Raw genomic sequence first — 23,634 nt, forward strand, 5'->3', positions numbered from 1 at the left:
ACAACGCAGGATGCTAGGAAATACTGTAAGACTTTTGAGATATTAATTCACACAGGTGGAAAATAACGGCAGTCCCATTGCTGTGTTATAGGTTTGTGGCGATTTGGTTTAAGTGTAGTCTGTCATATTACACTAAATTAAAAAATTCTTTAAATGTTGACTGCAATCATTGTGAATTACATTGTTACGGCAAAAGTTTTTGATCATTTTTTTATGTCATACACAACAGTAGCTCTTGTTTGTAGGCCTATGTTCTCTAGTCGTATGTATATTGCACAATTAAGGTTTTAATAAACATGTTATTCTTCTTCTTCTTGAAACTGTCAGGTAGAGTTGAGCCTTCGGCTCTTGGAACTCCAGGCCAGCAAAAGTGAACAAGAGCTCCCTCTCACCGGCCTGAATGGGAACAGTGTAAACTGTTCTGTCTGGCGGGTGTCAGACCCACGGCCATAGACCGCATGCACATGGACCCCTGCCATTTTCCTTTTCTATACCAGGCTAACCGTGCAGGATACACCATTTATGTAACGGCCCTTTGAGGAACGGCGCCTGGATTGTGACAAGGTTGTGGGAGCTTTTTTACAACTCCGCACAGTGCAATGAGGATGCTCTCGCACCCCCTTAGGCACCCCCACGGGAGTCTTGTTTTGCTACCCTTTAGCCTAATCGTTTCCTCCTACGATCGTGTCCACCCAGGCGCCACTTTGAGGCAGGGTAGCATGCCCGGGAATAAACATGTTATAAGTTACATTAATTATAGCGTTCCGTCTTACAACAATCATGTCATCGGATCAGCCAGTTATTTGGACCCTAACGATCGCGTCTCAGTGAACCAGAGTGAACTGTATGTTCGTCTCGGTGAACCAGAGTGAACTGTATGTTCGTCTCAGTGAACCAGAGTGAACTGTATGTTCGTCTCAGTGAACCAGAGTGGCCTGTATGTTCGTCTCAGTGAACCAAGGTGAACTGTATGTTCGTCTCCGTGAACCAGAGTGAACTTTATGTTCGTCTCAGTGAACCAGAGTAAACTGTATGTTCGTCTCAGTGAACCAGAGTGGACTGTATGTTCGTCTCAGTGAACCAGAGTAAACTGTATGTTCGTCTCAGTGAACCAGAGTGAACTGTATGTTCGTCTCAGTTAACAATCTTTCTCATCTCTTACATACTCCCTCCTTTTCACTTTGCCTCCTTCTCCTCTTCTCCGCTTCTTTCTCTCCCTCCACCTTCTCTAAAACTTCCCTCTCGATGTTTTGTCCCTTTTTTATGTGCGGTGTATGAAATGCAGGTCTAGGTGTCCGCGTGAATGTGTGTTGAACATATTACAGGGATATTCTGTGATTTTGATAATAAAATATTTTAAACGAATACTAACGTCTTGTTTTCTTGTTCTATCAAATGTTTACAGTAGTTTCAATTAATTGTATACCATCGGCATCGACAAGGAAGAAACACAATTATTTCACAATTATTTGTTAGTAATTTTGTTTTCAAAAAAAAATATTATTTCTTGTCTGTTTGTCCAGGGTCCTAGAACAAAAAAAAACATACATAGGATGAATAGAGATCTCAAAACAACTTTAAAGTAGACCTAAAGTAAACAAGTTGCCTATATAAAACAGCCAGCTATAGCCTATATAAAACAGCCAGCTATAGCCTATATAAAACAGCCAGCTATAGCCTATATAAAACAGCCAGCTATAGCCTATATAAAATAGCCAGCTAGTCTAGTCTGAGCCCGCATATACAAGTTTCTTACAACTCAACTTTCCAGACAGCTGAAAATATAAAATCACTTTCAAATAACCTGATCTTTTTTTTTATAAAACGTATATCAACTCACTCTGTCTGTCTGTCTGTCTGTCAGGTAAAAAACTTGTACAGGTTATTTCTCCTACACCTAATCTAGCATCAAGCTGACATTTCGCACAATTCTTTCTTTTACCTTTTAGTTGGCCTGAAGCGTGCTGTAGAAGGGATTAACTAACGAGAGATGAGATGACAAGTCACATTTGGTGTTAGGACCTAGATATCACGTGATTAACGTCTTGAGGAGACTCAGTTTCTGGGACACAAAGGATATACAAAACTCGTTTTTGAACTTGAGTGTTGAAACAATTCTTGCTGTAGTTGTATTGACGAAACAAATATTTTTATATTAAATTAAACCAATTTAGGTCTTTTTCTAAAAGGTAGAACACCTTGTGTGCTCAGACATATTCAAAGTGTTAAATTTTAAAAGATTGTTAAATTATAATTGAATGTAGGTTGAATTGTTATCATTTCGAACTGGTCGTTTAGCTTTTCTTTATTCAGAGATGGATGTGGCAAGATATGTAGGTCACAGCCGCGTATCCACGGGAAATACTGCATTCCTCAATAATCTTCGGACTCGAAGACAACTCTTATTATTATTATACAAAGTTTGGTTCCGAATCAAAACCTAGAGATTTGATAACTTTTTTTTTGCAACATTAATTCTACCATTCCAAGTATAGCACATCAGACCGGTCCGAGTTAATAGCAACAATCATCATTCTTTAAACGAAATTCAAATCAAAAGTACTTTATAATATGCCTACATGTCCAGTTGCGATGGACAGATGACGTGGAAGCAGATCTGAAGCAGCTTGGGGTTAGGGCGTGGAGACGAAAGGCCCAGGAGAGATCTGAATGGAAGGATGTGTTAAAGCAGGCCAGAGCCCTCCATGGGCTGTAGCGCCACTGGGATGGGATGGACATGTCCAGTTAGCTTAGCCAAAGTATGGATAACTGTCCAGTATATCAGGGTGTGATGGTCTAATGAAATGCAATACTTTATAAATGTGAATTTCAGATTTAGATCTACTAAGATAAATTATTTATTTTTTTATTATTGTTTTGTGTCTGTTTTTTTTTTTTTTTTTCAAGAAAAATTTTTAATTTATTTCTTGCTGCTAGCTTTCAAGGAAATTTTAAAAAAAAAGTGTTGTTGTTTTTTTTTTAGTACTTCCCCTGCCGTTAGTAGCCTAATTGTCTCCCATACCATCAAATCTGTGACATAATTGGCGATGATCTAAGAAGACATGGAAGCGGTGACAGGTAGGACGCCTCAATGGATGACACTTGATGTGGTCACCGCTGACACCAATGGCGATCTGCCGACTGAAATTGTAGGTAAGTGTTTGTCTTTATCTCTTAATAATCTAAGAGTCTAAATAGTCAAATATGAACATTTTCCATTTCGAAACTTATCTTATCTTATACAATAAAGACGTTACTCCAAAAAAGAAGATGATTACGTCCAACGCGTCCTGCATTTAGTCATGCATGTCAACCAATGACTTAGATAGATAAATAGATAGATAGATAGATAGATAGATAGATAGATAGATAGATAGATAAGATAGATGGATAGATAGATAGATAGATAGATAGATAGATAGATAGATAGATAGATAGATAGATAGATAGATAGATAGATAGATAGATTTTTTTAAAAGTAAAGTATCCCTTTCAGACCTACGGGGCTATAAATATCATCTGTTTCTGTAGCCTGTGGTTATGGTGGGTCTCATGTGGCCAGCACAACAACCAACCGCCTTTACTTTTCCCCAACTAATCCCAGGCATCCATTAGAGTTGGGTGGACTCAGAGGCGCCCTAAAAATACCGAAATTCAAAATACCAGTCTTCGCCGGGATTTGAACCCTGGACCCCTCGGTTTGGAATGTAAGCACTTTACCATACAGCCATCACGCCCCCAAAAGATAGATATGTAGACATCAATTGATTGATTGGTCATCGTACTTTGTTTCAGGATGTATTCCAGCCTGGTTATCTGGCTGTCTCTTCAGGAATGGTGCCGGTCTATACAAAGTCAATGGCACGAACATTCGTCACTTCTTCGATGGTTTCTCGGTCATTCATAAATTCAATGTTCGAGATGGCCAGGTAACTTACCGGTCATCTCTGCTGGACACTAACACAGTTGCCGAAGCTATGGGTATAAAGAGGCTGGTGCCAACCAAGAGTGGGCCTAAGTCTATCCCAGATCCATGCAAGAGCGTCTTCAAAGGGTGAGTTGAAGCAGTTCTTCAGACGATATGGCTGGTCAAAGGGGCCAGCAGTCATTAACTTCCTCTCTTCCGGAAGCTTGGTACCTTACTTCTTAATTTCACTTCAGCTTGAATGTGATAAATAGGTAAATGGATTTATTAATTAGTTTCTGAAGAAGGGAGTTAAAATAGACCTACTGCTCACCCTCTAACGGTTCGTGAAGTCAAGGCTCTGTTCGCTTGCGTAGATGTTCCCTGGGAGTGCAGTGATTGAGTTGTGATTTGGCATTTTTTATGATTTTTTTGTTAGGAACTTTTCGTTGCATGATGTTGTGTGATGTTGTTGTGTGATGTTGTTTAATGTTGTTATGTGATGTTGTGGCTATCTGACACTTTTGGATGCTATTTTCTTATGTCGTCTTTTTTTGTGTCTGTATTTGTTATTATCTTTATCTTATAAAATACAGACTTTACTTCAAAAAAAAAAAGGAATGATGATTTCGTCCCACGCGTCATGCATCTAGTCATGCATATTAACCAATGACTTAAATTCTGCCAAGTCACTGGTTTTCCTGGCTAGCTCAGACAACCCATTCCATGCTTTAATAGCACTAGGGAAGAAGGAGCATTTGTACAAATTTGTCCTAGCATATGAAACGAGGAATTTGCCTTTATTTTTGACAGATGTTGAAGTCTTTGTTGTTGTTGTTTTTTTTTCTTGTTATTGTCTGATGATATGTTGTTGTTATTGTCTGATGATATGTTGTTGTTATTGTCTGATGATATGTTGTTGTTATTGTCTGATGATATGTTGTTGTTATTGTCTGATGATATGTTATTGCTGTTGTACAATATTTTTTTGTCAAACTTTTTTTTTCATTTTTTACGTCTTACAGAAATTGTATTAACCCTTAAAGTGCTGAGCTTTTTTTTACAATGAGTGCGTACCAAATGGAATTACAATCGTAGTGTTTAGAGTTAGAGGCTAAACTACCACACGCGTCTAAAGGGTTAACAAGTGTGTCGCATGTTCTGAATAAATAAATACAGCTTCGGATTTACGATGTTGCGTCTATCAACGGCCTTACTCTCCACAAACTTAGAAATGTTTTACTCTTTTTAAAACTAAAATATACATATTAAAAGAGTTTTGTAAAGGAATATGAGATTAAATTATGAAAAGCTATACTTTCTTCTAAAATATAGTCTGCTCTCTAGATGTCAGTATTTTCATTCATAAGTGGATCTTTATTAATGCTTACGAAAAAATTGTAGGGGCCTCCACAAGAAATCCTGCCCGGGGCCACCACATACTTAAATCTGGCCCAGTTTGAGATGAACGCAGTACCAAAAGTATGAAATCCAGAATATTTACATTTATGAATCCTAAAGTAAACAAATATAGATATTCAACTTGGTTAAAAAATAATAAGATCTTGTGTGTCGCCAGGTCGCAGACTTACTTCGCGGAGCTTCCACCGGAGAGGACAGATAACACTTCAGTCAGTGTTGTCGAGTTTGCAGATGCCTTGTACGCGCTGACAGAAACAGCAACAATGAACAAGATAGACAGAGACTCTCTCAAGAGAACAGAAATGGTGAGTTGGCTTAGACCTATACAAATACAGAGACTCTCTCAAGAGAACTGAAATGGTGAGTTGGCTTAGACCTATACAAATACAGAGACTCTCTCAAGAGAACAGAAATGGTGAGTTGGCTTAGACCTATACAAATACAGAGACTCTCTCAAGAGAACTGAAATGGTGAGTTGGCTTAGACCTATACAAATACAGAGACTCTCTCAAGAGAACTGAAATGGTGAGTTGGCTTAGACCTATACAAATACAGAGACTCTCTCAAGAGAACTGAAATGGTGAGTTGGCGTAGACCTATACAGATACAGAGACTCTCTCAAGAGAACTGAAATGGTGAGTTGGCTTAGACCTATACAAATACAGAGACTCTCTCAAGAGAACTGAAATGGTGAGTTGGCTTAGACCTATACAAATACAGAGACTCTCTCAAGAGAATTGAAATGGAGAGTTTGCTTAGACCTATACAAATACAGAGACTCTCTCAAGAGAATTGAAATGGTGAGTTTGCTTAGACCTATACAGATACAGAGACTCTATCATGAGAATTGAAATGGTGAGTTGGCTTAGACCTATACAAATACAGAGACTCTCTCAAGAGAATTGAAATGGAGAGTTTGCTTAGACCTATACAAATACAGAGACTCTCTCAAGAGAATTGAAATGGTGAGTTTGCTTAGACCTATACAAATACAGAGACTCTCTCAAGAGAATTGAAATGGTGAGTTGGCTTAGACCTATACAAATACAGAGACTCTCTCAATAGAATGACGAAAGCAGGTTACCTTAAGCGTAGTCTTGTACATTAAGTAAGTAAAAAAGTATTACACATTTATGGCAAGATGGCTGATTTACTAACCGAGAGGAAAGAACATTTTATATTTATGCTATGCAATGCAATGCTGGTAGGTTAAAGAAATAATTGTGCAAAATTTCAGCTTGATCCGAGATAGGGTGTAGGAAAAACGTTTTACCAGACAGAGTGAGTTGATATATGTATAATATAATATAATACAAATGACGAAAGTCATATATTCGCTGTACTGACCTGGTTCCTTGACTCGCTATATATTCTCTCTATATAAAGTCATGTTTTTCAATTGTACTTGTTAGTCTTCGTAGATTGTTACAAAGCTTATATCAAGTCACACTGTCTGCTTGGTCAAAAGTTTGTACACGTTATTTCTCCGACATCCAAACTCGGATCAGTTGAAACTTTTGCACAATTGTTGTTTTTTTTACCTGACAACACAAGAATCAATTTTAAAAAATTAATTAATTTGTTAATTAACAATTGGTAATCAGTTATTTTGTTCGGTATCGGGGAAAGAAATTGTACTAGACTTCAGTGGTGGTATAAGCTGAATTAGTCCCCTTTTTAGGTTGCGACTTTAAAGTAAGTTTGAAACAAACAATAGATAGGCCTGACTATTCAATCCTCTATTTTCATACGCACCTCACTAGCAGACTGGTCAGTACATCGGCTTGAGGAGGCTTGAGCCATGAGTTCCCTTTCCCCTTCCCATTTGACCAACTGGTCCAGACAAGTGATAGGATCACAGCGCACTGAGAAAGCTAAAAGTAGCATAAAAATATAAAATTGTGCTAAAAAAAAAACAATTAGTAAAAATATGTCTAATTGCACAGATTGTTAGTCTAGTAGTCTAGACTCTAGATCTATTACAGATTTAATTACATGACTGATCTAAACTAATTGATACAATTAAACTTCATATAAGCTTTTTTTTTAAAGTATTTTTTTTCTTGTCTGGCGTATTTTCCTTGTCCTAAAATTCTTATCTTATAATATTACTAAGGGGAATAAATTGACCAAGAATATAATGCAGACATGCAGATAGCGATATTCTATTTTTTATTTTCATTTTTATTTGTTGTCTCTTGTAGATTGATCTGAGTAAGATCGTGTCTATTCACACGGGAACAGCACATCCTCACTTCAATCCAAACGGAGATATGTTCACGTATGGCACAAGTTTTGATTACAGGCAGGCATTTAACATTGTGAAGATTCCTCGTCATTTAGGTGGGTATTGATAAGTCTTCCGTATGTGTATGTATAAAGCTCCGGTAAATGACTATATGTAGTTTTTGTAGTAGGGTGGTATTGTCACTTTCAAGATGTCTGCGCTCCATCATAAACATAAGATGGCAAGACTGCACCACAAACAACAATGTTCTTGCGAATGCCGGTTGAACAGTATAGAATGACTGCTTGTAGTTCGACAATTACACTGGACAGGGCAAGTATCCCGTATGGTGAACGACCATATGCCAAAAGCAATCTTTATAGGTGAAATGAAAGGTGATAGACGTAGCAGAGAGGCCTTCCCCGGGAAACGCTTTAAAGACCAGCTTAGGCACCAACTTGTTTAAACTGACATCGAAGAGAGCACCTGACAGTAGGCGGCTTCCTAGCGAGACAGCTGGAGGTTTCTTACAAATGCCGCGGGATACACATTTGAGACCAAAAGAAAATTCACTGCCGATGACAAAGGGTGTCCGTTGTTTGGAGGTGGTCTATTTAGGTTATATGTTCGCCGTCTACCTTTGTGATCCGCAGTGAATTTTCTTTTGGTCTCAATTGTGTATCCCGCGGCATTTATTGAGTTATTACCCCTTTCCCAACCCATACTTTACTGAAAGAGAACGAATATTTGCTAAGACTCGTATAATGTACTGGTCGAAGCAGAATAAGAACACATTATAAAGTAAGAGTAGAGACATCACAACACTAAGAGCAGCTCAGAAGACTAAAAAAGAAAGTAGCAAATAATACATGAAGCACTGAGCGTTCATTTACAAATACAAAAACAAAACCTGATAAAATACTCAGAAAGACACAAAATTAAAGACACATTTCTTGTTCCATATGCTAGTGGCATTGGAATGGAAAACCTGAATCATCCAAAAATATCAATGACTTAGCAGTCATGTATATGCAAGATACATGGATTTGCATAGGGCGTAATTATCTTAGCTTTTGACGTAATGTCTGTAACTTATAAAATAAAATGGGGAGAGTGTTATGATAATTAATATGCATGACTAAATGCATGACGCGTTGGACGTAATCATCTTCTTTTTTTGAAGTAACGTCTGTATTAAATAAGATAAGATATGTGCATTGATCTGCTGTTTCAGAAGGCAGCAATGTCCAGTCAATGTCCGACGCTGAAATACTTGCCAGTGTCCCCAGTCGCTGGCAGAACTACATCGCTTACAATCACAGTTTTGGAATGAGTGACCGCTACTTTGTCCTTCTTGACCAGCCGGTGACATTCAACACCAAAAAATTTCAGATATCCCATGTGGACATGCAAGGAGTAGCTGGGACATTGGTGGTGAAGAAAGGAGAATCGGTCAGTCTTCCTATAACTTAAATAAGGAAAAATGCTGGAGTATCTGTTGTTTTTTGTTTTATAAATGTCAATGTGGGTGGGAAGCGTGGTCGAGAGGCCAAATGCGCTAGAAGGGGGCTCGAGGTTCGACACCCGACTCGGGTAGAGTTGTGTTTACTGAGCACCTAAAGGCAGCACGGAAAACCAACTCTTAGATACCCCCCCCCCCCACTGGCCCACAAATGAGATTGGACCAAAAGCGCTCTGAGTATGCTATAACCATGAAGGTAGCGCTACATAAAAGCTATAATAATAATGTTCTAATCGACAAACTGGCGATAAAATATTTTATGTTCTTGTTAACAGCTACAGTTTCATGTGATAGACCGACAGACCAGCAGACGACTTCCCTACACGTACGAAACAACATCGTCGTTCGTGTTCCATTTCATCAACTGTTTTGAGGAAGATGGATTCCTGGTGGTGGATCTGGTGCTCTACCACAAGGTGGACGCCATCTTGGATCTGTATCTTGAGAGCTTGAGAAAGACGGACTTCGTGATTCCAGACGCTGGGTCTTTCGCTCGGTTTGTACTTCCGCTAAACTTAGAAAATGTGAGTTGAGTTTGGAAAATACCCAGATTTTTGTTTTATAGTTTGTAAAGTGTTGGAGACAAATACATAGACTTGTGTTATTTAACTTAATTCAATTATTAGACACAAATTACTTAACAGACTAATTTTTAGCTGAAATATCGACAAAAAACGAACGAGTTTACGTGATTGGGAATCATTGAGCAATATAAATGTTTATAGTTCTCTCTCTCTCTCTCTCTCTCTCTCACACACACAGACACACACTTTATCTTCTATTCCATTTCGCATTGATCCGTTTGCATTACCAAATATTTTTTCGGGTCACCAATAATCAAATGTATTATAAGTGTGTGAAACAGTTAAGGGAGTACAATGTTGTTTCAACTAGTTCTGGGTTTGTATTTTAAAATAAAGTATACCTTTTATATAGCGCTACTTTCATGCTTATTAGCAAGCTCAGAGCGCTATGGTCCAATCTCAGTTGTGGACCAGTGGGGGGGAGGGGGTCGTGCTGCCTTTAGGCGCTCAGTAAACACTACTCTGCTCGAGTCGGGAGTCGAACCTCGAACCCCTTTCATATGTAGCCAAGCTAAGGCAAGTTCAAGGGTACTTAGCCTCTCGACCACGCTCCTCATTTTCTCTACTTTGCTTCTTATATATGTAGGTGCATAAAAAAACAAACAAAAAAACTTAAGTTGCAATTTTAAAATGATATTTATTTAATTGAAAGAGAAACTTGTTATCAACTACAAAATATTCTTCAGAAATGTCTGGAACTAAGTGTAAGAATCTGCTTCGGTGCTTCCAGACACGTGACGTAGCACTGAGCTCTTCACCATAATATAGGATTAAATCCTATATCCATATGAATTTGCATTGATCGTCATTCCTAATACATAAAAGTAAAAAGGTTAGCTAATGGAGGTAGACTTGAGACATGGGCAGCAGGGATAGCGGGGGATAACTATTTGCATCCTTGTATTTAGATCAGTGTTTCCCAAAGTGGGTACGCGTACCCCCAGGGGTACTGGAAGACTTTGGAGGGTACGCGCTGCACCTTATTAACTATGCTAATTTTTTACAAAATACCCATTTATTATGTTCATTCTTTTCTTAGGTACAAGCCGAGGGGTTCTTAGCCTCACAAAAATTATAAAAGGGTAGACTTTAGTCTAAAGTTTGGGAAACACTGATTTAGATCATTATCTGCCCTGGCTTCAGACTTTCTGTCAGGGACCATTGAGTCTTCCTAGACTCTAGTACAAAGTGAAGGGAGAAGTTATTATTTTATTCTCTTTCCTATCGAGTGTTAACTTCTGCCGATGGTGTGAACATCTGTGTAGCGTTGCTGCGTGTGACATATTGGTCTTCCCGATTGAAGAGTCAATGGATGTCATTGGTCAGCCATTAGAACGTTTTTGGTAGAATTATTTCCCCTTATTTGTTTGAAAACAATAATTAAATTAGCTTCAAAAAAAAAATAATACTTGATAAATGTTCATATTACGAAAAACTAAAATTATATATTCAAACTCAATAGCTTTTAAACTAAACAAGAAGATCCTAGATACTTTTTACGGCGCGACTATACAAAATCTGCTAACATACGGAATAACTTGTTGGCAAGGCAACGCTTCATCTAAACTGTTGCGACGTCTAGAAAATATCATAAAAAGGGCATCAAAAATTGCACTCACAACATTACCGTATTTAAAGGAACTTTTTGAACAAAAGTGTCAAAGGAAAATCGAAAAAATCTTCGAAGACATCGGCCACCCGCTCCATCAGAACTACGTCAGGTCGTCGCGAAGTGGGCGAATGCTGTCAATCAAAACAAGAACAGAGCGATACAAAAACTCGTTCGTACCTCACTCGGTCAGACTATATCATCGCCACTCGTTGATCAGGGAACATGAAAAGCACCAAGATGCCTGATGTAGTCGCTGAATGAACTCTCTATGTTGTGTCTGTTGTATTTATGTGTATTTTTCTGTTGTGTTGTCTTTATATGAGAAAAGAGTCCTTGCAATCACTACAAATTTCCGTAAGGATCAATAAAGCAGTCTTAGTCTTAGTTTATTTTATGCATTAGCAAAACTTATCTAACATTTGCTAGCCTAGTCTTTGTCCCTTAGGAACTGAGTGTGCATATATCATAAATAATTAGCATATATATGACTTCTAAATATCTCAACATTTAATTTAAATATTATTGAAGGGGGGGGGGGTGCTTGATTTCAGGCTCCATGTGACATAAATCTCGTGGGACTGTGCCGCACAAAAGCCACTGCTGTCATTGATTACGACAACCCTAAAGTTGTGTCCTTGACCCCTGACTATCTTAGACCAGGTTAGTTGTACCTTCAGCGTAGCTATTTGAGATTTATTATAAATGGCGGGAAACCAAACAATAACAAGCCTTTTGGTGTATCCGGTGTACGAAATACAGGAAGTGTGGACAACACACACACACATTGGCCTCCTTTAGTCGTACACACACACACACATTGGCCTCCTTTAGTCGTACACACACACACACATTGGCCTCCTTTAGTCGTACACACACACACACATTGGCCTCCTTTAGTCGTACATGCACACACACATTGGCCTCCTTTAGTCGTACTCACACACACACATTGGCCTCCTTTAGTCGTACTCACACACATCGGCCTCCTTTAGTCGTACACACACACATTGGCCTCTTTCAATCGTACACACACACACACACACACACACACAATGGCCTCCTTCAGTCGTGCACACACACACACACACACAATGGCCTCCTTCAGTCGTACACACACACACACAATGGCCTCCTTCAGTCGTACACACACACACACACATTGGCCTCCTTTAGTCGTACACACACACACACACACAATGGCCTCCTTCAGTCGTACACACACACACACACAATGGCCTCATTCAGTCGTACACACACACACACATTGGCCTCCTTCAGTCGTACACACACACACAATGGCCTCCTTTAGTCGTACACACACACACACAATGGCCTCCTTCAGTCGTACACACACACACACACAATGGCCTCCTTCAGTCGTACACACACACACACATTGGCCTCCTTCAGTCGTACACACACACACACACATTGGCCTCCTTCAGTCGTACACACACACACACACACACAATGGCCTCCTTCAGTCGTACACACACACACACATTGGCCTCCTTCAGTCGTACACACACACACACACATTGGCCTCCTTTAGTCGTACACACACACACACACACATTGGCCTCCTTCAGTCGTACACACACTCACACACACATTGGCCTCCTTTAGTCGTACATAAACACACACACACACACATTGGCCTCCTTTAGTCGTACAAACACAATGGCTTCCTTCAGTCGTAAAACGACTATGGTTCATCTCGAACAAGCGAGATGAAAGCCTGGGCATTGTCCATTGTCGGAACGATGTCGCCCACAGTTCCCCTCTCTCCGCGCAGCTGATGAGACCAAAGGAACTTAATATCAGATACAGTTTAGGATCAGTAGCGCCGCAGGCTCTGCCAGGCTGTAGCACGGTGTGTCACAATCTGCCTAAGGGTCACCAGCTCCTGATTTTTCCTCAGGGTTTGTTCCCGAAACCTTGACCGTGTTGGGTATAGCCGCAAGGCAGCGGAGGTTTGGATTCCGTTTTCCTTCTCCTAAATGGGTAGCCAACCAAAGCTAACTAGCCCATCCTGCCCGAAGCGTACTGGTTTAGGCGCCAGTTGCTTGCCTTTGCCCCTTCTCCTGTTGGTGATAACAGTTCCGCCGGGCTCAGTATCTAAACCATATGTAAAGGCATGGAGTTGGACTGCTTGTCATAGGCTATTTGAGACGCGTGCCATTGGAAGCATTTTATAGGTAATGGTGGGCTTAGAACCATTACCACTTCCGGCGCTCACAACCTTGCGTTGATAAGCTATGTTTTTAAAAGTGTTGTGACAATTTATATGCATATTTTAGGACTGAAATGTTCAATATTTTCTGTTTGTGACTTTGATTTGGTTCATAATTTTAAAGTTCATTAGAGCGTCCTTGACATTGTTTAGTTTGTCAAGAAAATCTCCAGTAGTTTTTAAAATATGTTTTTGAACTGAGTCTTATTAGCCCCATGATATCATGCACTCTTCTTCTTGAATCTTTGGAGACATTCGTTGTAATGTTGTGTGTCATGCTCATACTTGTATGTCTCTACAGAGAAAATCGTCCTGGAATTACCTCGTATCAACTATCAGAAATATGCCGGCAAGAAATACAGATTTGTTTATGGTTCATCTGTTTTCAGTGATTGTTACAGGGTAGGTTCCCTTTGGTTAAGTCGGGTGAGATATACCGCAATTTGAAATTGACAGATTCTTATATTTATCTTTTTATGTTTATTATTTAATGATATATACCAGGTTTCGAAAAGATAAATAGTTGGCACTCTTTTCATAGGAAGGCGTATGTATGTCAATAGCATTATTTTCGTAGTGTACTTTATTATCGTCAAATTAGGACATTTAGTGGTAGCTCCTGTTTGTCTTGCCTCGATACAATATAGAAACATTAACATTTTTGTTGGAAAGACTATAGCACTGCATTTGGACTATATAGCTTGAATAATAGAACTTGTAGGGACTATGATATTTTTTTTCGTATGATTACTCCTTCTTCCCTAGTGCTATTAGAGCATGGAATGGGTTGCCTGAGCTAGCCAGGAAAACCAGTGACTTGGCAGAATTTAAGTCATTGGTTAATATGCATGACTGAATTCATGACGCGTAGGACGTAATCATCTTTTTTTTTGAAGTAACGTCTGTATTATATAAGATAAGATAAGATAAGAAGATTATTTTTCCTGTTAGACACAGCATTGTGTCACACAGTTCAAAGATCTACTAGACTTGTAGCAAAACGTAAAACGCTATTTTAAAATGTAATCACAAATGTAATGATAATGGCAATGTCTTTTATTAAGGATGTATGCAGTGTCTATGCAAACCCAGTTGCCACCTGCATATTTTCCCACATCTGATGCAGAAGAAGCCTTGTCTACCGTGGGTCTCTTTAATTTTTCTTTGCGTCTTCTATGCCTGTCTTCTACAAGGGGTTTTATTTTGGAGTTTCTATCTCGTAGACAGGCTGACGGCAAGGGGTTTGGAGCCCAGTCCTATTCTCACATCCAATTCATCTCAGTCATACACACAGGTTTAAACAGTGACGCGTCAAATCCTTCTATTAAATAAAATCCCCGTCATATCATTCTCAGACAATGGGGACCCTTGAAAACGTCTCTTAGAGGGGCTCGTTTGTTGAAGTCCTTTTTTTGTTTGTTTTTAGGGAACAATTTTGTCGTTTGACATGACCGTGCTTCAAACCTGCAATGTCACGGCCGCTAGTTGTTTTTTTGTTTTTGTTTTTGTTAGGAAAAAAAAATGGTAGTGGTATTCAGGTACGACATATATAAATGGACTATGTGTCTCTATACAGATACACCAACCTATATAACTATCATCTAACCATACAATACCAATACTTCTGTTGACAGCTTGTCAAGGTGGATCTGGAAGAGAAGACTTACAAAGAATGGAAACAAACTCAATACTATTATCCTGGAGAACCCATCTTTGTACCCGCTCCCGATGCCGTGGATGAGGACGATGGTAAGTTTTTTTTTTTTATTTGACCTCGTTACACTGGACAAACAGACAGGATAGTTTCTTTTCACACCACACTGATCAAACAAGGCCACAAGGGATAGGGTAAGAATTGTTTTTAAAATAAATTTATATATCATAATAAATTTCCAAGAAAACATAAGACAGTCAATACACAATACATTTCCAAGAAATAAGACAGACAATACACAATACACTTCCAAGAAAACATAAGACAGACCTTTCACAATACATTTTCACGAAAACATAAGACAGTCAATACACACTACACTTCCAAGAAAACATAAGACAGACCTTTCACAATACATTTTCACGAAAACATAAGACAGACAATACACAATAACGGCACACTTCCAATTTTTTCTGTTAACGACCTTGGGACATCTGGTCCTCACTAGATGACACTAAGGCAGGAGTGGGCAACCTTTTTCAACCGAGGGCCGCATTAATAAAATTTGGGGACTAGGCCACTAGGCGGGCCATATATATATATATATATATATATATATATATATATATATATATATATGTATATATATATATATATATAAATGAGGAATTAAAACAAGAGTTAGCAATTTCTTGAACTAATTTTACGAATTATGTTTTATTTATTTCGCTATTGTCCATTTACATCCATCATTTCAACACGAATGTATAGTAGTACTTAATATGAAGTGTATAACTGTTTACTCTCGTGCCTAATGTTCCGAAACCATGGAACTACCTTACTAGTTGTAGTTTTTCTTGTGACTACTGTCAAATTATCTTCAATAAGCATCGACCTTTTCTAACACTTGATAATTTTCAAACAAAAAGAAAAGGTTTTTCAAAGAGGAATGTGGTTCCTTAAAAATGTGAAATTTAAAGTTTCTTAAAGTGTGGATATACAGCTTCTGGCACCCCATAAAACTCCCGCGAAGGAACTGACTATAACTTCTCTTTCAGCTCATAATTTACTTGGGGGTATGTCATCTGGAGTTCAGCCAGCTTCTGCATGAAATGGGAACTGAGGCTATTGAAAACTGGTTTCAAGTTCTTGTCGTCTTAAATTTTGTTTTAAAATTCCACAATCAAGGAATCCAAATAAGTCTTGTACTTTTCAACCATTTCACTAGAAATAGTTTCACCTTTCAGCTAAGGTAAAATGATAAAGCCTTAATTTCTTATGCTGGCCTCAAGAAATGGAATAGCTTTGTTTGAAAAGATTTAAGATGCACATACATTTCATGTGCAAACAACACATTGCAATGCTTCCGATGATAAACATGAAGTCTGTCTTCAACTTTCATTAGAAATATTAGGAAAGGGTCACAGTCAATGTCCATCAAGGAACCTAACATTTTCTTCCTTGAGATTCCATATTGATCTAATGATTGGCCAGTGAATACTACTGTGTTACCGAATATCAGAATGTTTTAATCCCAAATCTTCATGTACTTTTCGGAACTGCCAGTCGGGCCGGCCTTGGATACTTGGAGGGCATAGGCGAAGTGAATTTGGTGGCCCCGAATAAAATATAAAAATACAAAATAAAGGGAAAAAACTAAAAGTATGAAATTCGAACAATAACATTGAATACAAGTTTCACTGTTCCTTCTCTAGAAATCAAAGCTTATTTCCTTTGCGAGGCCCCCAACAATCACGGACCTTAGCAGCTGCACACTTAAACTATGCCTAGGGACGGCCCTGGGGACAATAGCCCTATGCATGATACATACGTATTTCCATGTATGACACAATACGTATTAATTCAGTGTAGCGTTTTGTAAACTTTCCAGTTACTAGTTTATGTTCGGGATATTTTCTTTATTTTATTAAAAAGGTTATTTTTCTCAGTCAAAGCTCCATCAGTTGTTACCCTTGCCATCTTGTACAAAAGCCAACCCTTTCGACACAGTTCTTCATAGCTTTGAATAAATACTGGCCTGGGCTTATGTCTTTTACTAAATTTATCAAAATATTGCTATTAAATATAATGTTCGTTTACTTACAAAATTTTATAAGGACGTTTAGAGACAATGATTCTTTAGCCTCTTCATTATAAGTGATATGAATCAAAAGTTTAAATAATTTCTATAGATATTTACAATGACTGATTTTTAATATATTTGCAATTTTATATGTGTAATGTGTGGCACACTTGATTTATTTAGGTTCGAAGCAGGACGTTTTGGCGCCGCCGTATTGGCGCGAAGGTCGTTTTGGCGCAAGCCGTTTTGGCGACGGGACGTTTATTGTATTATTTGTTTTAAAAGAATTATTCATATCTATGTTTTGCATTGCATGAGTGTTTGTGTTAAGACATATTTTTCACGTATTAATGTAAATGTGTGTTTGTTTTTCACATCATTTTCTTAAACATTTTGGCTTGTGTATATGTGTTTATTAAGAGGCACACTTTTATTTTCAAAAAAGGTTTTTTAAGATATTACTTTAAAATTAAAAACAAAAATCGCGTGAGAGAGGGTAGGGGTGGAGGAAAGAGTATATACAAGGAGTGAAATGTGAGCAGAAGAGAGGGGGCGGGATATGTGTCACATGTAATGACCATTCCCAAAGAGATGATCGCCAGACGCATGACGCCAACGACCAGTGCTCGGTGCTGGTCTTGTCTTCATTTGTTTAACTATACCTGCGTCAATACGAGATGTTTCACCCAAATCACCCCTACCCAATTTCTCAAAGTATATCTTTTCACGTTAGAGTTTGTACTGACCACATTCCGTGTCTTGATCTTTACTATGTGTGGAGTTATTGTCGTCATTCAGCGTAATAGAGCTTTAGATGTTAACATGGTTTTTGTTATATTAAAGTGTGACACTTAGCTAGTTCGTATATTACACTAATGTCAAATAAAAAAAAAATCTTTTGGAAAGAAATCCTAAAATGTCATCCAGTGCGATTAGCAGAACTCACATATAGCATGTCATTACCATTCAGGAATCTGACTTATTATAGGCCTATATTCATGAAATAAACAAAACCTTTAAAATTAAAACAATAAGAAATTCGCTGAACTGTGTTAGAATTCATACTATACATACAATATTACGGTAGAGTGAAATAAACATTGTTATAAAAGCTACGTGCTTATTAAATTATCGTCAAATGATATCTCGCGCCAAAACGTCCCGTCGCCAAAACGGCGGCACCAAAACGGCGGCGCCAAAACGTCACGTACCGATTTAGGTTTGCCCACCCCTGAACTAAGGAATCTTTGGGAGGTCTGTAAGAATCAACCAACGTCTTGTATTTGTTCAACCCTATACCCTCATTATCTCCAAACACTGGGCACGGCTAAATGACAGAAACAACTAACACATGTTTACGTAATATATACATAGGGGAAAATGCACATTCATTGATATAGGTTTTAAAACTTTAATATAGATGATTTGGGATAATTCATTTATAGCTAGAACGCGAACCCGACGAACTAATAAATCGAATTTTTTATGTTTTAAATAAGTCCAAAGAAGCAGATAAATTTGGTTCTTTGTATTTCTTTACAAAAGGATTTCATTCTGAATTATGTCAAGCTAAGTTCCTATATTTCTTTGATTTATCTATGCAGTAAAATTTAGTATATTTTTTTTATATAAATCTTAGATCAATGATATAATTGGCATTGTTCAAATTTAAACTAACTATAGAAAAACTATGTACATGTAGATTCCTAATGATCTCCCTTCTCTTTCATTCATACACAACTATTGTGTAGATGTCAACTTTAAAACTGCACAGCTGCATACGAGTTATCGCTTTATTCTCAAGTCTTTACTTAAGTCTTAAGCTAAGGTGGCCAGATATTTGGGGAGCGAAAAAGGAACATATGTCGATCAAGAGACATAAAAAGAGAAGGCTTAAATTTTTCAACTACTTAGTTATTATAATTTCCACCATGGGCGTATCGGGGGGGGGGGGTAAAACCCCCCTTCCCACCCACGAAATGAAAATCCCCAATCCGGAATATAGTGACTGATTTTTTGCTTTGATTCTGTTTATTTTAGGTGAGATTTTAATACTAAACCATCACTTGCCCCAGAGCAGCCAAGGGGATTTTGAGTTTGAAACCCCCTACCAGGGGGTTTTGCAGTCAAATCCCCCTCTTCTAAAAAATGGTCGTAGGACCGGGTTCATTGAACCCCTTCGCGCCATGGATGCTACGCCACTAAACTTATACACAAAGAAGACCTACACACACAATAATTTTGGGGGTGACTACCAAGTTAGAAAAGTTATAGCTTGGCAAAAGCAGACACATTGAAAAAGATAATAATGAAATCTCTAGATATATCTTGGAGCAGTGGCGTCACTAGGGGGTGGGGTGTGAGAGGTGCGGTCCGCATCAGTCGACACCATTTTAGGGGTGACAAACAAGTTGGAAAAATTATAAATTGGTAAAAGCAGACACATGGGAAAATATAATAATAAAATCTCTAGATATATGCCCAAATATGCCTTGACACATCTAGAAGGTAGTTTAAGTGTAAATGACCGCACAACGTTATATCATTTAAAGTATAACAAAAGAAACCTGTTCATGCGATGTTAAGTCTGTTTATAATTTTAATTAAGTATTATTGTAAAATGTGCAATAACAATTGAATAAATGTAAATAACATTGGGATTTTACATTTGAGTAAAAATCAATAAAAGTAGGTAATCAGCTCACACTGTATCGGGAGGTTTCCATGCTGATCTTAGGTGATCACTTAAAGCTACTCTGCTTATTCCAGAAGAGTTAGAAGAGTCTTATCAAAGACGACGTGTTGCACTGTTTGCTTTCATGTGAAAAATAACGCCAAATTTCTTTAAATGATCAAAACATTGGTGAATTTGATGGGGGCCGCCTCTGAGTTTGTGTGATAACACAAACTCTCTTAATAATCTTGTTTTATTTTTGGGTCATACGTTTGTTAGCAATATTAAAGTGATATTGATTGAAAACTATATGATAGGCAAAGTAACTTTAGCGGCTACGAATAAACTATTAAACAAATATTTAGATAATGTAGAAGTACCTTAATGGAGGCTTACTAGGAGCTTTCAATTGAAAAGTATGGTTTTGTACTCCGTCATCGATTTAAAGAGAAGTGAAAAAGGCCAAGCCGGTACTGTAAACTGGGATTGTTTAATCAGAATCAGCGAGAGACACGTAGAAAGACAACACGCCAAAAGTCTATTGAAAACGTGCTGACGTCAGTTTCTGAGAAGAAGACAGGATGCTGTAACATAAAAGGACTTGCCATGCCTCTAGCACAGGTGTCTGCGAAGCATCGAACACGAAATAAGCCTAAGGATCAAGAAGGAAACGCTGCAAGTGGTACATTTAAGTTTTTAGTTCAAAGATTTAGAAAGTTTTTAAATCAAAAGTGTGACATTGATCGACTTTTTGAATGAGAGGGGGACATTGGCTGTCTCGCGCCACAGCAGAGTTCCTTACCAGAGCACTACGGGAGACCTAGGTCTCCCTGCCTTGTCACCAATTGGAGTTCATCTCAGGCTGTATCGCCCGGATATTTCATGAAAAGCGTGTAGGACGGTCCAAAGCGTAAGTCGGGACGTTTGGCCACCTTACTTAACTAGTTATGATTGTTGACTTCGTTAAGAACACTAAACTCTAGGTCTGCACTTCTATTGGTCAGCAAATACAACATAATAGGTGCATGTTTTACTCCAGGCGTTGTACAAGATAGTTGTATGCCACACTTCATGTCTTGTAGAACAGTGATACCCAACTTAATTCAACCTGCGGGACATTTTAATTTCCAACACTCATGTCGCGGGCCATTTTAATTTCCAACACTCATGTCGCGGGCCATTTTAATTTCCAACACTTTTGTCGCGGGCCATTTGCCGAAATTGACCTGAAACTATTTGATTAGAAACCCATGAATCTACTACTTACATTATTAATGGGATTTTGAGGTTTATTCTATTTTTTTACACACCTGGCAATGTCTTCATTTCTCAGCTTAAAATGTGAGCAACATTGTAGCTAGTTTTACCACCGACTTATTTTCTTGTTTCTTTTTGGTAAATATTCCCATCTATCCTCCAATCTTTAAGAGCAGTTTAACAATCCTTTATTTGGGGCTCAAATAAAGAATGCCGCCATAATTGTTTGATAATGCCGTATATGTATTGTTTTTTTGTTTTTTTCAAAATAGTAGCACTTTCTTTCTAAAACTATTATGTTGGCTTATTATCATGTTACACAAAAAAGCAAAGATCTTTCAGCGGGCCGGATAGAACCAAGTTGCGGGCCGCATCTGTCCCACGGGCCGTATTTTGGGCATCACTGTTGTAGAAGATAGTAGTATGCTACAGTTTTTATGTGTTGTACAAGATAGTTGTATGCCACACTTCATGTGTTGTACAAGATAGTAGTATGCTACAGTTTTCATGTGTTGTACAAGATAGTTGTATGCTACACTTCAGGTGTAGTCAATGACTGTTCAATGTTTTCCTCCAGGTGTTGTGATGTCTCCAGTCCTATGTGAAACCCTCGAAGAGCCTTCCTTCTTGCTGATACTGGATGCCAAGTCCTTCACGGAACTGGCACGAGCTTACATTCCACGCGATGTTAAAATGTCCATGACCTTTCACGGCACGTTCAGCGACGACACAAAAAGTAGGAACTTGTTTACAAGTGTAGACATCCATTTGTAATTCACGAGCATCTACTTGACTGTGTGTGTGTATGTATTTGAATGTATAGTTGTATTTGTGTGTGTAAGTATTTGAATAAATATTTGTATTTGTGTGTGTAAGTATTTTAATAAATATTTGTACTTGTGTGTGTTATTTTTTAAATCCTTAATGTGTTGTTATATTTACAATATTGATCACCATAATTACATTAGCTTATTAAGAAATTAGAGACAAAACCTCAGAAAGTAGGCCAAAGGGAGATAGTAGACTTACTCTAGGTCTAGATAGTAGACTTACTCTAGGTCTATTCAACTTGTCACTTGGAACATGGCATTCTGAGACTGTTTCTATGGTGACACTGGGAAGATGTTAGCGATTGGTTGTGAATGATGGCATTGTCGTCAGCGATCGTAGGTACTAGAGACGACGCCAGAACGCCAGAGTGAAAAGACGTGTTTTTGTAGTGAGATTTTGTTCAGTATACCATTTTATAGTATTACTTACTACTACTGCATTTATTAAATTATTTATTTCATTTCAAGTTGAATTTCTCTATATTGTAATAACGTTCTATTTTGTTTTGTTCACAAAAGAATTTATTCAGGTTATTTCAAATTTACAAGTTAAAATATAATACGCCTACAGAAGTTTGGTTGTCTACCAGCAGTTTGGTTGTCTACCAGCAGTTTAGTTGCCTACCAGCAGTTTAGTTGTCTACCATCAGTTTAGTTGCCTACCAACAGTTTGTCTACCAACAGTTTAGTTGTCTACCAGCAGTTTGGTTGCCTACCAGCAGTTTCGTTGCCTACCAGCAGTTTAGTTGCCTACCAGCAGTTTAGTTGCCTACCAGCAGTTTGGTGCTTCAAGTCAACAACACTTACCAATCTCTTGAGACTAACCAATCATTTATTACTTGATGAATACATCAAGCTCCTAATTCATAGGTTTTGGTTCAAGCTCCAAAATTGTATGTTTATTTGTATAAGAACTGTAAAATTGTTCTGTGCATCTATTATCTTTCATGATAATGAAACTTATTAAATACAATGAACAGGATGAGACTGTTTTTGTTTGTTGTATAAGTTTGTTGTTGGATGATGCCCTAAGCTAGACAAATGATTGGCTTGATACGTGTCTAATTAGAAACATAGGAGCATTTTGTGTTTTAAAATGCCTAACCTATATATCAAATGTGTGCTTGCAAACTGTCACCCAATCTTTCAGATTAAGGTAATAATAAGAACATAATATTCATCCCTTAACAGTCTAGAGAAGTTTATATTTTCCTGAACAATCTAGAGAAGTTTATATTTTCCTGAACAGTCTAGAGCAGTTTATATTTCATTAAACAGTCTAGAGAAGTTTATATTTCATTAAACAGTCTACAGAAGTTTATACCTCATTAAACAGACTACAGAAGTTTATATCTCATTAAACAGTCTACAGAAGTTTATATCTCACTAAACGAATAAACAGTCTAGAAGAGTTTATATTTCACTTAACAGTCTACAGAAATCTTAAGTATAAACTTATCTCATCTTTTATGTGTATAATTAGTCCATTAGTGTATGAAACAAATGGAATCACAAATCTGATGTGAACTCATGTACACTGTGGTGAACTGTGCAACTTCAAATAGAGACCTTTTTAAATCCATATTTAAACAGTGAGGAGCTCTTCAATTTACAAGATTAATTCATTCAAAG

At 37.9% G+C, this 23,634-nt stretch overlaps 1 protein-coding gene across 2 annotated transcripts; it reads left to right on the plus strand.

Annotated features, from left to right (window-relative positions):
- The first annotated feature begins 1,978 nt into the window (after positions 1–1,978).
- On the plus strand, positions 1,979–22,205 carry LOC106059088 (carotenoid isomerooxygenase-like). 2 transcript variants are annotated; one of them, XR_008774494.1, is made up of 13 exons: positions 1,979–2,189; positions 2,984–3,153; positions 3,796–4,054; positions 5,484–5,631; positions 7,531–7,669; positions 8,788–9,005; positions 9,351–9,599; positions 11,823–11,931; positions 13,806–13,906; positions 15,139–15,253; positions 21,750–21,993; positions 22,026–22,035; positions 22,070–22,205. XR_008774494.1 is itself a non-coding variant. In XM_056008921.1 (11 exons), the coding sequence occupies exons 2-11, from the start codon at positions 3,063–3,065 to the stop codon at positions 21,944–21,946; spliced, it is 1,626 nt and encodes a 541-aa protein (XP_055864896.1). In that variant the 5' UTR covers positions 1,979–2,189; positions 2,984–3,062; the 3' UTR covers positions 21,947–22,205. The 2 variants fall into 2 exon arrangements, 1 of the variants encoding a protein (XP_055864896.1); XM_056008921.1 differs by having other exon boundaries at positions 21,750–22,205.
- The last annotated feature ends 1,429 nt before the right edge of the window (positions 22,206–23,634 follow it).

Source organism: Biomphalaria glabrata, chromosome 13 (genome assembly GCF_947242115.1).
Source record: "Biomphalaria glabrata chromosome 13, xgBioGlab47.1, whole genome shotgun sequence".
NCBI classification, from domain to species: domain Eukaryota; kingdom Metazoa; phylum Mollusca; class Gastropoda; family Planorbidae; genus Biomphalaria; species Biomphalaria glabrata.